At 36.9% G+C, this 15,179-nt stretch overlaps 1 protein-coding gene and 1 pseudogene across 1 annotated transcript in view; both read right to left on the bottom strand.

The window, feature by feature from the left end:
- The window catches only part of Tpgs2 (tubulin polyglutamylase complex subunit 2), a 31,565-nt gene that overhangs the window by 7,244 nt on the left and 9,142 nt on the right, over nucleotides 1-15,179 (bottom strand). Inside the window, exons 2-3 of the mRNA XM_010638034.2 lie at nucleotides 13,718-13,797; nucleotides 1,229-1,316 (exon numbers count right to left, since the gene is read on the bottom strand). Of these exons, the coding sequence (XP_010636336.1) occupies nucleotides 1,229-1,316; nucleotides 13,718-13,797 (168 nt within the window). The remainder of the gene's footprint in view (nucleotides 1-1,228; nucleotides 1,317-13,717; nucleotides 13,798-15,179) is intronic.
- LOC117283809 lies at nucleotides 8,856-8,948 on the bottom strand (annotated as a pseudogene).

Below are 15,179 nucleotides of genomic sequence, written 5' to 3'. Positions count from 1 at the left end.
CAAAGATACTACAATCATTGAAAATGCTCATTTGTAAAATATTCATGAAATATCTCTTCTCCAAGGCACATCTGGGACTGAACTATCTTTATGATGTGGGCAATGGACTATCAGTCTTGTCTCTGTCCTGTCTGTCACTCCAGATTCCAAAGGCCATGTTCATGGTCTGAAGGAGGGTCTTGATGCTGGTGAAAAATGGATTCTAGACAACTGGAGGAGACGAGTCTAAGTGAGGAGCTAATGTTAAATGTTTACTAGTAAGTTATAAAAAGTATTCTTCTGGTCAGCTGTGGAGACAGAAAGAAGGCATTGGAAATCATTAAAAAAAAAATGAAGCAGTATAGGAAGAGGGCAGAGGCAATAAAGGAGATTAGTCAGCTCTGTTGATCTGCTTTGCAACAGAGGTTAACTCCACCTTAGGGACAGCAGTGTGGGAGGTGTAGGTGCTTTGTCCTTGGGATGTAGTTGGAGATGGAAGCAATATGGCCAACAAACGTGGGGCTGGGAAGTCTCTGCCAGGAATGTGCTAGACTTCCATGGCTAGATCCAGATTTCCTAGCTTATGAGCTTTTACCAAAGTCTTTACCTAAATGTGCAGGGCATTCCTTTATGTCGACATAGTATCTACAATCTCTGACATGTATAGGGTTGTGAGTTCCCACATCTGCAATGGAACTGTCTTGGCTTAGGAACACTAAAGGCTGAGATGCCAGCCTGAAAACAGCTGGTTGGTGACTTAGGCATAGATGATAAAGGAAAGAGAAGGAAAGGCTGTGATTTGAGGGTTAGAGCCTTGGAAGTTTTCACAATGATGAGAAAAGGGAAGGAGCCTGGAAGACATGGGCAGCTGCTTCCAAGAATACTGGAGGCTGGTGTTATAGGTGACCCTGAGAAGACTATTCTGAAGAGGAGTACTCAGCTTTATGTTTAAGCTGGTTGGGTCTTTGTACAGTGATTAATGTCTTCTGCTACCATATTGCAACAAGAAGCCTCCACAGTGAGCTTCCAGGTCAGAACCAGCTAGACTCTCGAAGAGTGTGTGGTAAGTGAAGTACTATTAGTATTAGTTAGCTTTGAGACAAAATTAAAACTTTGATATATGGCATTTGATGAGCACCCATAAAAACTGTCTAGATTCCAAGACTCTAAAGTAGTAAGGCCCTCAGAGTCATCACATCCAAACTCTCCACCAGTGCAATGCTCCCCAACAGCAAGGGAACCAACTTACCATCTAGCTTCACACTCCAGGTCATGTGGAAGCCATTGGTCATCAGGTAAAAGTTCTTTATATCCTCAGGCATCATGCAGTTATTTTTCTAGAATTACAAAGCAGCTGAATGTTAGATAAGGGCTGGGAAAAAAGGAAGAGGAATATAACTCAAAGCATGGATAAATAGGGTAAATACCTATTTACCATACTTTGGATCTCTGAAATAGGATAACCCGTAATTACCTACAAAACTTCATGAGACAGGTACTGAGGTTTATAAGCAGATTCACCACATTGCCTTTTTTTCTCCCTCATTAGGCAAAGCAGACTAGGTGTCTATTCTGCCATGATATGTGCTGATGGCTAGCTGAAAAAGGAACTCAAAGAGGACAAGCTGAGGAGGAAATAGGAGAATGTGATGAGAGATGAGGCCTGGCAATGTTAGAGCATAATAACAAACACTGTCATAAATTTCAGGTCCATGTGCATATATTGTTTACTGAAATAAGTTACTGGACAAATGAGAGTATTTTTAAAAGTGAAGAATATATATTTCCAAAGCATTCAATGCAATGAACCTACTGTAATATTTTTACCATTTCTTAGAAAGTTCAGAATACACACAACTATTTCATATGAACTGGTGGTGTGGAGAATAAAGGAACAGCTCAGTATCCTTTTAGGAAGCACAAGAACAAGCCTTAGATATTAAATAACTCCCATCTGTGCATAGGTCTGACCAGTCTTCTCTAGCCAGTTCAAATCAATGAGTGTATAGAAAGATGGGTTCCCCAATTCCTTTCCTAGGTGCCCTGGGGTGTCTTTTTGTATTCTCTATGGTTCCAGAGAAGAAAACTACATGCAGAATGCCTGTCTCTAACCCCAGGAGCCCCTATACAAGAAATCTATAGTTAAACAGTGTTCTGATAAGATTCTTTTCCTCATTTAGACCCCTAAAGCCAGTATCTACTCAAAGATTTTGATCACTACTGCCATCTTGTGGTGTAGACAAGGAAAACACTGTCTACCAGTCTGCATGCTTTTTTCTGTTTGTTTTGTTTCTTTTTTGGTACTGAGGATTGAACATTGCAACAAGCAACATTCCGGGCCCTTTTTACTTTGAGACAGGACCTTACTAAGTTGCTCAGGGTGGAGTTAAACTTTCAATGCTCATTTAGATTACAGGTATATGCCACCATGCCCACCTATTCTCAATAGCAATTCAAAGAGATCCCTGCAGAGAAGTGCTGGTACCTTACTTGGCATTGTCTGTTTTTAAGTTAGGCTAAGAATTCCAGTAGCAGTGATATTTTTTGTTGATGTTTCACTCAAGAAATACACTTTACTACTTTATACCAGTGTTTATAAAAAATTGAAAATGCATACAAATACAAAAAAGTCAGTGAATTTATTAATACATTTTGAAGACTAATATATATTGTCAGGTAAACCTTCTCATATAAATGAGAACTGGGCCCTGGCCCTTCTGCTTTTTTGCTGAATGTTTAAATTTTCTGAGTGGGTCTTCCAGGGTACCACTTGTAGGAGCTTCTATGCCCTGGCCAGTTACTTCCATTTTAATTTCTTTTTTTGTCAATCTGGAAAGAGTCTGCTGTTCCCCATGATCAATCTACCCATTTCAAAGGGCTTCTCTCCACTCTAAGAGTCTTAGTCTTTTCTTCTTTAGGAGGGGAGCAGATGGAAAGGGAGAAGGAAGACTGGCAGAATGTGAATAGAAGAGAGGCATATCAAGATTGGAGGGAGAATTTGGGAAGAACATCAATAAGTCAGAATACCCTGCTGATCAGAGTCTACAGTAACAGTCAACTATAACTATTGCTCTGTCTTGTCCAAAAATGATTCTGTCACATGGCTCCCAATTTTCAATGTTTTTCTCTTCCCAAAGAGGCTAACTACAATAGTTTCTTTAAGCTACTCTATAAAAAGTTCAACACAAATCTTGTTACTCTTCATTAGTTTTAGGAGCTATCAACTGGATTCCTAGAAAACCTTCATGAGAACTGGTTGAACCTCAAAGAGCTGTCCACTGCCTCTTGCTCAACTTCTGTACTTCTGAACAATTCTGTACTCCATTGTTCCCTTCATTTTTACAGGCCACTTTGTCTTGGAACAGAGCTACACACCTGAGTAGCAGAGGCAGGATTAAGTTATAAAGATGCCAAAGGATGGAAATTAATGTTTCTATAGGTGCCTATCCTTTCTGAGTAGGCTATTTGTGTATCTATTCTCAGCAACAGCCAGAGGAAGGGTTGCCCATAAAACCCACCAAGGAGGAGCACTAAAAACTACTGGAAATGTGAGGCAATAAGACAGCACATCTATTTAAACACTTCTTGGAGAGGACATTCCACGAAGTGGAAGGAAAACCTAGGCTGTAAAGGGATGGGGTATGAGATCCCCATGAAAATAAAGTCCCTTCAATGATGGGGCACCTAGTTTAACAAATCTTTGTTGAGTAGTGTATGAGAGTTCTGGGCCAGAGCTGAATTGTTTAACACTCAGAGAAGAGGCAGCACAGTTTGCCCCAAATCCTTTCTCCATACAACCATCAGTCTCCCTCTAAAAATACATGATGAAAAAATGTATAATGTTTTCCCTCTCTGGAAGCACCATATGTTTTGGTGAAGGAACTATTGTACATGACAAAACTCAGGCAAACCTTCAAAACAGTAAGGCTCTTAACTAACCAAGATTTACATGTGAGGGGACTCCTGTGGGAAGCCTTGTATTTGAAACCTTTTTTTTAGAGCTTCTAAGTGTGGGAGCCTCAGTGGTAGGACTGAAATTAAGGACTGCCTGTGGAAAACCAGCCAGATTACCCTGGGATAATTCTATATTCTCTGACTTGTGTTTTGTCCAATTCATCCACCCAACATTTATTAAACGTCTGTAATGGAATAAATACTGTGCTAGACACTAGAAACACAAAGAGGAGTGAGGCAGGGTGTGCAGAGGAGGCTGTGTCAGACACATGGGTTGCTAATGCAAATCCACCTTTCTCTTCCTACTTGGCACAACCTTCATTTTGCTTGAGATGGCTATAGGTCTGCAATTAGAACTGGACATTAAATTGTAAACACAAGTTCAATAATAGTTTCAAGAAAATATTCACTTTACTGTTAAAAGGAGAGCTGGAGACACCCCTTACTTTTTCTTCCTGTCTTTGTGCTTGGAGGTGACAGGTGGGACCCTGGTAGTCCACTGGCCACCATAAAAGAATATGAAAAAATAATTATAGAAATAATGGTTTATTATCAGGGCTGATGAATCAACTCCAATTACTTACCTCAGGGCTTGTTACAAGAGCAGTATTAATTACTATTTGTTTAAGCTATTGTTATTTTAATATTATACCTCCTCAAGCCACTTTAATTTCTAATTTATACAAAGACAAATGTGTAAGAAATAAGTATTGGAGCCAGCAAAGTGAATTAGGTAGAAGAATCTGAAGAGAGCAGTGCTTTAGAATCCAGGGAAAAAGAGTTATGAGTAGGCAAGATAGCTCACTAGGGTACCTTGCACACTTCCTTCCACAACAAATGACAACAACAAAATAGCAGTGAGATGTGATCACAAAATGAAATGAATGTTTAAATTAATTTTTATTACAGTAAAACACATATGGCTATTAATTTCCTTCAAAACACACCTCCCTTCCCTGTTGCTCTAAACAGTTTCCCACTGTTCTTCTCACTTTCTGAAATAGTTCTGGAAGTTTTCTTTTTTGAGTGTCTTTAGTTGTGCTGTCATGGTTGGCCTGATGTTCTAAATCAATTCAAAATGTTTACCTTCTATTGTAATTCTGACTTTGAGGAAGAGCCAGAAGTCATATGTTACCAGATCTGGTGAATAAAGGGGATGAGAACACACTGTCATGTTTTTATGAGCCTACACTTCTGTTGGATAGCATTTAGGAGGAGCATTCGCTGTAATTTTTAACATACCTTGTAAAAACACTACAAAAGAGGACTTTCATAACTGCTTCAGAAAATGACCAGAAGGATGAGAAAGTGTTCAAAGTGAGGAGGAATCTTTCGAGGGGAATTAATAATTTGTCTTTTGCTGTAATAGTTTTTTTTTTTTTTTTAAACACACACCATTTTTGTTGATTAGACCTGGTATTTCAAGAGTATTTGAAACAGAGCGCAGGAATCTAGTTGGGTATAGCAGAGACATGCAGAGCATAGGGATACATCATAGCCTTATAAAGAAGAGGATTAAATATATAACGTCTATCATTCTGCCTCTTTAGGTCAACCCTGAATCAAGAGGGACTTTGCTAGACAGGGAAAAAGTAATTATAAGGAGGCTCCTGCCAGTTCTCATGCCTGACACTTGAGGTATCTGTTGCTGGAGAAGCCTATGACCTTGCTGCACTGCACTACAGAAAGCACCTAGCCCACACTGTGTTCTCCTTCACTCAGGCTCCTGCTTCCACAGAAACATCTTGAGACCTTTCGCACACTGAGTCCTGTGAAACAGCTGTGTAGCTGCCCTCAGCAGTTTGGCTGACCTTGGCCTGATAGCCCAGTAAGATGGCCCTGTGTCCAGAAAACAGTGGATCAGCTCACCCTTAGTAGTTCAGTCTAGAGGAGCCCTATGCATATGGGTAGCTTTCTTTTTTGAGTGTCCTGGCTCACTGAGGTCCCCCCAGGAAGCTGCTGAGAGGCCCCAAGAAGCAACTACTCAGCCTGATCTCAGAAGCTTGGCCCACTGAGAACTTGAGAAACAGAAGTCCTTGCCAACCCACTTTTGGTCTTGAGAAGTAGCTGGGAAGCTTACCTAGAGCAGATTGGCCTCTAGATCCTCCAGAAAGTTACCTGTATAGCTCTTAAACTCTGACAGTTTCTTAGTCTGGGCCCAACAGTAGGCCCTGGTCCCCATGCAGCCCTCAAATACTAGCCTCCTGTCCCACTATTGGGCATGTCATGCTCTACCCACTGGAGTAGCCCCACCCTCCTATAATCTGAGAAACTAATACATCCCATATATGCAGCTGGATGCACTGTGCCAACAGCTGCCAGTGATTCTGCCCCACCTAAAAAAGCTGCACTCTAGCTGTCAGTGTGATTCCATAACTGAAGCAGAGATTACTGAGACAGCTGCAGGCTAACTTTGATTACTATTAAAGAAGCAATATGGACACTGTATCATGGAACCAAAATCACTGTAGCATATCTAACCAACACCATAGGTCACAACGCCAGGAAAAAGTCCTTTATTATGAGAGCCACCCTTAAAAACTGACAGAAGCAACCAACTTACCAGATGCACTCAATCAACACAGGGACACAGGAAACATGAACAAACAAGGGAACACGATACCTTCAAAGTAATAAAATACTCAGCAATAAATTCCAAAGAAAAAGAAATCAATGAATTGACTAACAAAGAATTAAGAATGATTTTTAAGGAAACTTAATGAGATACCAGAGAATTATGACAATTCAAGGAAGTTAGGAAGATAATTCATGACATAAATGAGAAATTCAGCAAAAAGAGATGAAAAACCAAACAGAAAGTGTGGTGCTAAATAACTTAGTAAATGGAATAAAAAAATATGGTGAAGAGCCTAAAAAACATAATACAACAGGCAGAAGAATTTCTGAGTTTTAGATCATTAAGAGTGCAAATGTTGTTACACAAAGAGAAGAGAAAGGAAAAGGTATAGAAAATCTATTTAGTGAAACAATTGTAAAAATGTTCCAAATCTTGGGAAATATATTAACATCCACATTTAGAAAGCTCAAAGGAACTTTTTAAAGACTCCCCTAAAAAATCCTCTGTAAGATGTATTATAATTGGACTGCCAAAACTACAAAGGGAAAAAATAATTATAAAAGCATCAAGAAGAAAGTGAGGTGGCATAAAAAGGAATCTCTATCAGACTATCAGTAGACTTTTCCACAGAAACCTTACATGTAAGGAAAGTGATAATATATACAAAGTCCTAAAAGAAAAAATTGCCAACCAAGAACAATTTCTCCTTTTTTAAAAAAGGCAAAGTCTTCCCAGGATAAGTAAAGCAGAAAGAGTTTATCACTGGTAGACTAGAGCTATAAGAAATGTTTTAAAAAATTCTATACTAGAAATGAAAATACATAGAACTACAAAAGTCAATAGAACAGATATAAAAAAAAATAGAGAATAAAATCTTATCAGTATAAAACTCCACCAAATCATAAATATCAACAAGAGAGGATGAAAAGGAAAAGGATTTATAAAACAACCAAAAATTCTAGCAAAATGATAAAGTATTTCCTATCAAAAATAAAATAACCTTAAATGCAAAGGGATTACATACCCCAACTGAAAGATACAGACTGAATGGATAAGCAAAGCAAGATCCAATAATTAGCTGCCTACAAGAAACTCATTTTACCAGCAAAGACACACAGTCTGAAAATGAGAAGATTGAAGTAAGATTTAAATCTTAAGTGTGCCTCAAAGTTCCAAATGTTAAAGGCTTAGTCCAAAGTTGTACATTATTGGAAAGTAGTGAAAATTTAAAGAGAACCTTACTGACAAGATTTAGGTCATTGGGACTCCAGCCCCTTCTCTTCCATTCTTTGCTTTTCAACTGCCTTGAAGTGAGCAACACTGCTTATTCTGCCCCACACACCAGACAAGTCATACTACCTCATCACAGGCCCCAAAGCAAAGTGTCAACAGAACATGGACTGAAGCTTCCAAAATTGTGAGCGAAGATAAATCTTTCCTCATTTGAAGTTGATTTATCTTCCATATTTGTTAACAATAATCGTAAGCTGACTAGAAACCGAAAGCAAGAGAGAGTGGCTATACTATGTTAGACTTTAAATTAAAAACTATCAAAATAAAGGAGGTCACTATATAATGAAAAAGGGATCAATGAAACAAGAGAAAATAACAATTATAAACGTATGTGCATAAAATGCTGGAGTGCCCAATTATTTAAATAAAACTCTTAATCTTAAAGGAGGCACAAACTCTAAACAATAGCTAGGGATTTTAACACCCCACCTTCATCAAAGGACAGTTCATATACAGAGACATCGATACAGACACACACATGCACATACACAGACATAAAACCAACAAAGAAACATCAGATTTAAACTATACTTCAGAGATCAAATAGACCTAAAAAAACATTTGTAGACCATTTCAACCAACAGCTTCAAAATTCACATTCTTACTAGAATGTGGGACATTCCACAGGGTAGGCCATATGTTAGGCCACAAAATGAATCTCTCAACAGAATCAAAGAAAATGAAACCATAGCATATATATTCTCTGGCCACAATGAAATAAAACTACAAACCAACAAGAAGAATTTTAGAAATTATAGAAATACATGAAATTTAAACGGCATCCCCTTAAACAAACAATGGGTCAATAAAGAAATCAAAAGGAAAATTTAAACACTTCTGGAAACAATTGAAAATGAAAAACAACATAACAAAGCTATGGAATACAACAAAAGCAGTAAGAGAGAAGTTTATATTAATAAGTGTCTACATAGAAAAACAGACTGCAAAGAAATCTAACTTAAAAATGCAACAAAAGAAACTAGAATGGCAAAAACACACTAAACCACAAATTATCAGAAGACAAATAATAACAAAGATCAGAGCAGAAGCATGAGACTAAAACAACACAAAAGATCAATGAAACAAAGAGTTGGTTTTTGAAAAGATACTATACTTGATCTTAGCCAAAAGGCCAAGAAGCAATTTTTTTTTTTTTTGGTACCAGGGATGGAACTCAGGAATTTGCGCTTGTGAGGCAGGTGGTGGGAACACTGAGCTAAATCCCTGGCCCCTTTGAAAAGAAAATTAACAAAACTAGCTAGACTAACCAAGAAAAAGAGGAAGTAAAATCAATAATGAAAAAGGAAATATGACAACTGATATCACAGAAACAACGTAGATCCTTTTAATAATTATGTACAACTACATGCCAACACACTGGAAAACTTGAAGAAAATGGATACATTTCTGGGAATTTATAACTAAACAAAATAGACTCAGAGCACATAAAAAACTTGAGCAGACCCTAACAAATAATTGCATTGAATCAGTAATAAAAAGTCTCCCAAGAAAAGCCCAGAACCAGATGGCTTCACTGTAGAATTTTACCAAAGCTTTAAGGAAAAACTAACACTAAGTCTTCTCAAACTATTCCAAAGTATTGAAATGAAATAAGCTTCTCTAATCTCATTCTACAAAGCCAGCATTACCCTTATGCTAAAACCAGGCAAGGGCACAATAAAAATGAAAACAACCAATCAATATCTCTGATGAACATATATGCTACAATTCTCAAAAATACTAATAAATTGAATCCAACAGCACATAAAAAAGATCAAATGGTATTTACACAAGGGATGCAGGCTGTTTCAACATATGCAAATCAACGAATGTAGCACATCACATCAATAAAATGGACAAAAGCCTTATAATCATTTCAACAGATGCAGGAAAAGCATTTGATTAAATTCATGATAAAAACCCTCAAAAAATTAGGTATAATATCAATGTACCTCCTCAAACTGAACAGGAAAAACTGTAAATTGTTTCTTTTAAGATCAAGAACAAGAGGCAATAAGTGAAATAATAGGACATATATTTGTAAATACAAAATAGTTTCTCTTATATGAGAAACGAAAGTGTAAATAAGGGTCAACATATATAACAGATAATGTGAAATAAGAAGAAAAGGTCCAAAGGAGAAGGGGAAGTGGGAGGGATAGGGGAAAGGAAAGAAAGGAATGGAATTAATATGAGAAAATGAAAAACTGTAAACAAAGTCATTGCAAATAGGGAAAGGTGGATAAAGGGAGGGGAGGGGAAAGGGGAAAAAATAAGAATCAAGATATATTATGTACAGGTACCACTCTCCAATGATGAATGCCATTATACTGTATACCTAAATGTACCAGTAAAATTAATTTTTTAAAAAGGGAACATGGTAAGAATGTCTACTTTCACCATTTTTATTCTATAAAGTATTCAAAATCCTAGCCAGAACAAGAAGACAAAAGAAAGAAATAAAGGGAATCCAAATAGGAAATAAGGTCAAATTAATTCTGCATTTGACATGATTTTATATACTAAAAAACCTAATGACTCCACCAAAAAGGTTAGAATTTATAAACAAATTCAGTAAAGCTGCAGTGGATAAGATCAACACACAAAAATCAGATTTTTTATATTCTTAAAATTGCTGGTAAAGAAATCAAGAAAGAATTCCATTCACAAAGCTATAAAAATACTTAAGAATAAATCTGACAGGAAATGTTCTCTTCAATGAAAATTAGAAAACATTGATAAAAGGAATTGTAGGACACAAAAACAAAATGGAAAGACACTTCCTGCACATGTGTTGAAGAATTAATTTTGTTAAGATATTCATACTACCCAAAGCAATATACAGATTCAATGTAATTCTTATCAAAATATCAATGATATAGAAATAGAAAAAAAAAATCCTAAAATGTGAATGGAACCATATAAGACCACACTGCCCAAAAGCTAAAACAATCTTTAGCAAAAAAATGAAACATTACATGTCTTTGAAGCATTAAACAATATTACAATAACTCAAACAGAACACTGGACTAGCATAAAATCAGACACAAAGAACAATGGAATGGATTAGAAAGCCAAGAAGCAAATCTATATATTTACAGCAGACTTGTTTTTAACGAAGACAGCAAGAACATACAATGGAGAAAGGACAATCTTCTAAATAAAAGGTGTTTGGAAAAATGGCTACATACATCTTAAAGAATCTATACCCCTATCTCTTACTATACACAGAGATCAACTCAAAATGGATGAATGACTTAAATACAAGACTCAAAAGTATGAAATTAGGCAGAGCTCCCTGGCACATTCTCCTTATTTCAGCTATTATGGAGGCTGAGGCAGGAAGACTGCAAATTTGGGGCAACTTAGCAGGGTTTCTGTCTCAAGAAAAGAAAAAAAGTACTAGGGTTGTTGCTGCTCAGTGATAAGTGTTTCTTTTACTGTAATAAATTTTAAAGAACAAAAAATTCACTGTATATTTTTTAATCACATCAAATATATTTGAGGAGAATGTTCCTTTTATAGTCTTAGTTAAAAATTTCTTTCTCTTATAATGACTCTTTAGTCTTTGCAGACCTCTGATGGATATTTATTTAGCCCTACAACTGCAGTCTTCTAAGTTTCAGTTGACACTAAACAGGAACCCAACACAGTTGCAGTGTCCAGAAGGCAGGCTATATTCCAATGAGATGCTCTGAAGACTCTGGCCCTGAGAGAAAGTATGGAAAGCAAGTTTCAAATGAGTAAAGGGTAATAGGTAAACAGAGACAAATGGGTACAGTCTTCTTAAAGAGTTGTGGGAAATATACAGAACAAGACGTAAAGAAGGGCACACCTCAGAAATTGCTTCAAGTAAATGACATAATATATCATAACATTGATGGTGCTCCATCCTAGACAAGAACGTCCAGGGCAGTTTTCCTTAAAGGGCTGGCTTAACCTTGTAAAGAAACAAGAGAAATGTTTTCAATCACATCTTCTCAATGTTATCTGTAACAATGTCAACCAGGCAAAGACACAAAGACACCATGTAATGGCTCTGACAAGATGAGCCACTTAATATGAGCTCAGTATTGGTTGATATATATATTTTTTATGCCAGAACCATGTTGTTTTGATAGCTTTGTAACATACTTTGAAATAATGTATTGTCTCCAGTTTTTAGTCAAGATTTATTTACTTGGCTACTTGGGTTCCATATGAGTTTTAGGATTGTTTTCTACTACTTCTGTAAAGAATGACATGGGGAAAAAAAAAAGAATGACATGGAAATTTTGATAGAGATTGCACTGAATCTGTAATTGTTGTGGATGGTATGGACATTTTCATAATGACATAAAACGAGCCAGACACAGAGACAAACACTCTATAATCTCACTTATGTGTACAATCTACAAAAGTTGAACTTATAGAAGTAGAGTAGAATGATTGCCAGAGGATGGGGAAAAGGGCGATATTGCTCAATGCATTAGGAAGAGTAAGTTCTAGTTGAATTGCAAAGCATGATGATGACCAATTAATTAATAATGTGTATTTTAAAATAGCTAAAAGACTTTAAATGTCCTTGCCACAAGAAATAACACATATTTAAGGTGAAGAACACGATAACGAGCCTGATTTGATCATTTCCCAGTCAATTCCACTTGTGTTCCTACAACCAGTGATCTTCTCAAAAAGAAAACTGACTTCTCAGTTCCCTGCTTAAAACATTTTGTTGGCTACCTTCTACTCTCAAAATGTAGAACCAACTCCTGATCGAGGAGTCCTGCACATCCTAGTCCTTTCTGACCTCTCCCTTGCTCTTGTGCACTCTTTATGTTTTTGGAATAATACAATCTTTCCTAGTCTCAAAGACTTCACATAGACTAAAAGCCCTTTCACCTGCATCCCATCTGCTTAGTTAACAACTTTTCACAGCTTCTTTGAGAAAATTGTTTGTCAACCTCCTGACTAGTCAGGCCTCTGGACAGCTCTCCCTTTACCTCTTTCATAGTAGTCAGTCCAATTTGTAATTATGCTTGTAACAATCTACACTCTTTTAAGACAGTAAGATCAAATGGCGAGAAAAGAGTCTTTTAAATAATTGCCAATAAATACCCAGGGCTCAATAGCAAGTACAATGCTTGGACCATTTTAGGAGATTCAAAGTTTTACTGAATAAATGCATTAAAGGCCAGAGGAAAACTGGGATGCACTAGCTAGGGATCTGGTTCGTAGTTATTTGCACACTTAACCAAGCTTTGCCCATCATGGTGATAAGGAGTATCTTTTCCTTTCCTTGATCGATATTTATTTTTTGTTGTGTACAACTTCAAATATCCACTGCCTCCATAGCATTAACAGGGTTTAGAGAAGATACTTCATGTTGGAGAAATGTCATGGAATGAGTATGTTTCTGTTGTTGGTCTCTGGTTTCACTCTAATGTGGTATGAAAGCTTGCTTTGCAAGATTTACAATTCTTTGAACATGTTCAAGTTTTTGTTGTTGTTGTTATGACCATGGTCTATTTTGAAAAAAAGAAATAAATTCCTAGAGTGGGAAAGTCTATGCAGATGGAGAGTGTCTCAGTGGTTGCCCAGATTTGGGGGTCAGGGGGGATTAGGAGACAATGACTAGAGGAGAAAGTGTTTTGATAGAGATAATAAAAATGACCTTAATTTGCTTATGGTTACAGTTGTACAACTGTTAATGTGCTGGAATTTGTTGAATTGTTTTATTCTACTTAAGTTTGTAGATTGTGTGGTATGTATGTTTTTAGTTCAATGAAGTTGTTTTATTAGAAGAAAGGAAATGGTATGGAAGGAAGGCAGCTGTGACCTGACACAGGAATAAGTTTCCTGCCCTAATTTTTCCTTCTCAGGAGCACTGAGGACCTTTGTAGGGAGACAAAGATTTCACATGACAACACTTACCTGTTCCCATGAAGAAATCATATGACGTTCAGCAGGTGCCTTTTCTCTGATGGTCACCTCTGTCACACCTGGAGAAGATTCTACAGAAATAAAAAGACAAGTCTGTAGAGTTGCAACTGGCTCACTTGCACAGTCTACACTACAGGTTGACTAATTGTTGGTAATGGCACTAGGATTATCTTTCTGATGAACATTAAAACCCCTGTATCCCTTGAAAGCAGAGAACTGATTGCAAAGGCACTCAGTTCCATAACTTAAAATGATAAAAGTTTTTTTGGTAGAAAGAACACCAACAAAACATACAGTGTATTACAATCAATCACTACTCAGTCACTTGTTGTTTAAAGACGATTCTAAATTCCTAGTAATTTCACATTGAACTTCTTAGTGAGCTAAATGTACACATTTATGGTGAAAAGGAATAAGGAACAGTATCTTATTAAGTTTTATAAGACATAAAATTTTGTTTGCTTTTCTTCTAAATAAAACTCATCCTGAACATAATATTCTGCTCTCTGAGGTGCAAGATTTAGAAGCTAGGCTAACATTACGGAAAATGAATTTTGTCTTGAAATATTCTGAGAATAAAGTAAGTTGTATCTATACATCCTCAAAGGAGAAAAAGGTCTCTAAATAATCCAGTAACCTCCTCTTTGTGGAACTGCGATTTACTACCTACTCCGAGGTAAATAAAAAGCCACCAGGGAATGCAAGAGATTCTAATACTTCATCCCACATCCTCTACTTATCTATTCGTCCATTCTCAAGATTTTGAAGTCCTTGGTCTAAGACATAAAATCTATCATAAACATTGTTATGGCTTGAATGCTGTCTTTCCCACAAAGTTATGTTGAAGTCCTAACCCCAGGACTTCAGAATATGATCTTAATTGGAAATAGGGTTGATACCGATGTAATTAGTTTAGATGATGTCATACAGGAGTAGGGCAGACTTCTAGTCCAATATGATTGTTGCCCTATTGATACTAGAAAGAACATCATGTGAAGAAACACACAGATGGACTATGCCATTATGAATATAGAGGTTTGAAGTGAAGCATCTGTAAGACAAAATACGCCAAACACTGCTGGCAAACTACCAGAAGAGGTAAAGGCAGGATCTATCTCCTGCAAGTTTCAGAATGAGCAAGGTTCTGCTGACACTTTTCAGACTTTAGGACTCTAAAACTGTGAGAGAACAAATGTTTGCTGCTTTAAACCACTCAGCATATGCTTTTACAGCAGCCCTAAGCCTACATACCTTTTCTCTTTATGATACTGTGTAAATTATTCCCACTGTTAGCACTTCTGTTTTACACCATGTTCACAGCAAGTCTTGGAGAAATCACAGCCACAAAATTTCTTCCTGGTTTGATCCATCCTCATCATACCACCTGAGGCTCCTGCCTATTCTTAGGGCTGTTTCTTATTTATTATTGCTTAGGTCTCCTTTTTTTTTTTTT

Source organism: Fukomys damarensis, unplaced genomic scaffold, assembly GCF_012274545.1.
Source record: "Fukomys damarensis isolate Sample0158 unplaced genomic scaffold, DMR_v1.0_HiC HiC_scaffold_30, whole genome shotgun sequence".
Lineage (NCBI taxonomy): Eukaryota > Metazoa > Chordata > Mammalia > Rodentia > Bathyergidae > Fukomys > Fukomys damarensis.
This window is presented reverse-complemented; position numbering and strand designations above follow the sequence as displayed.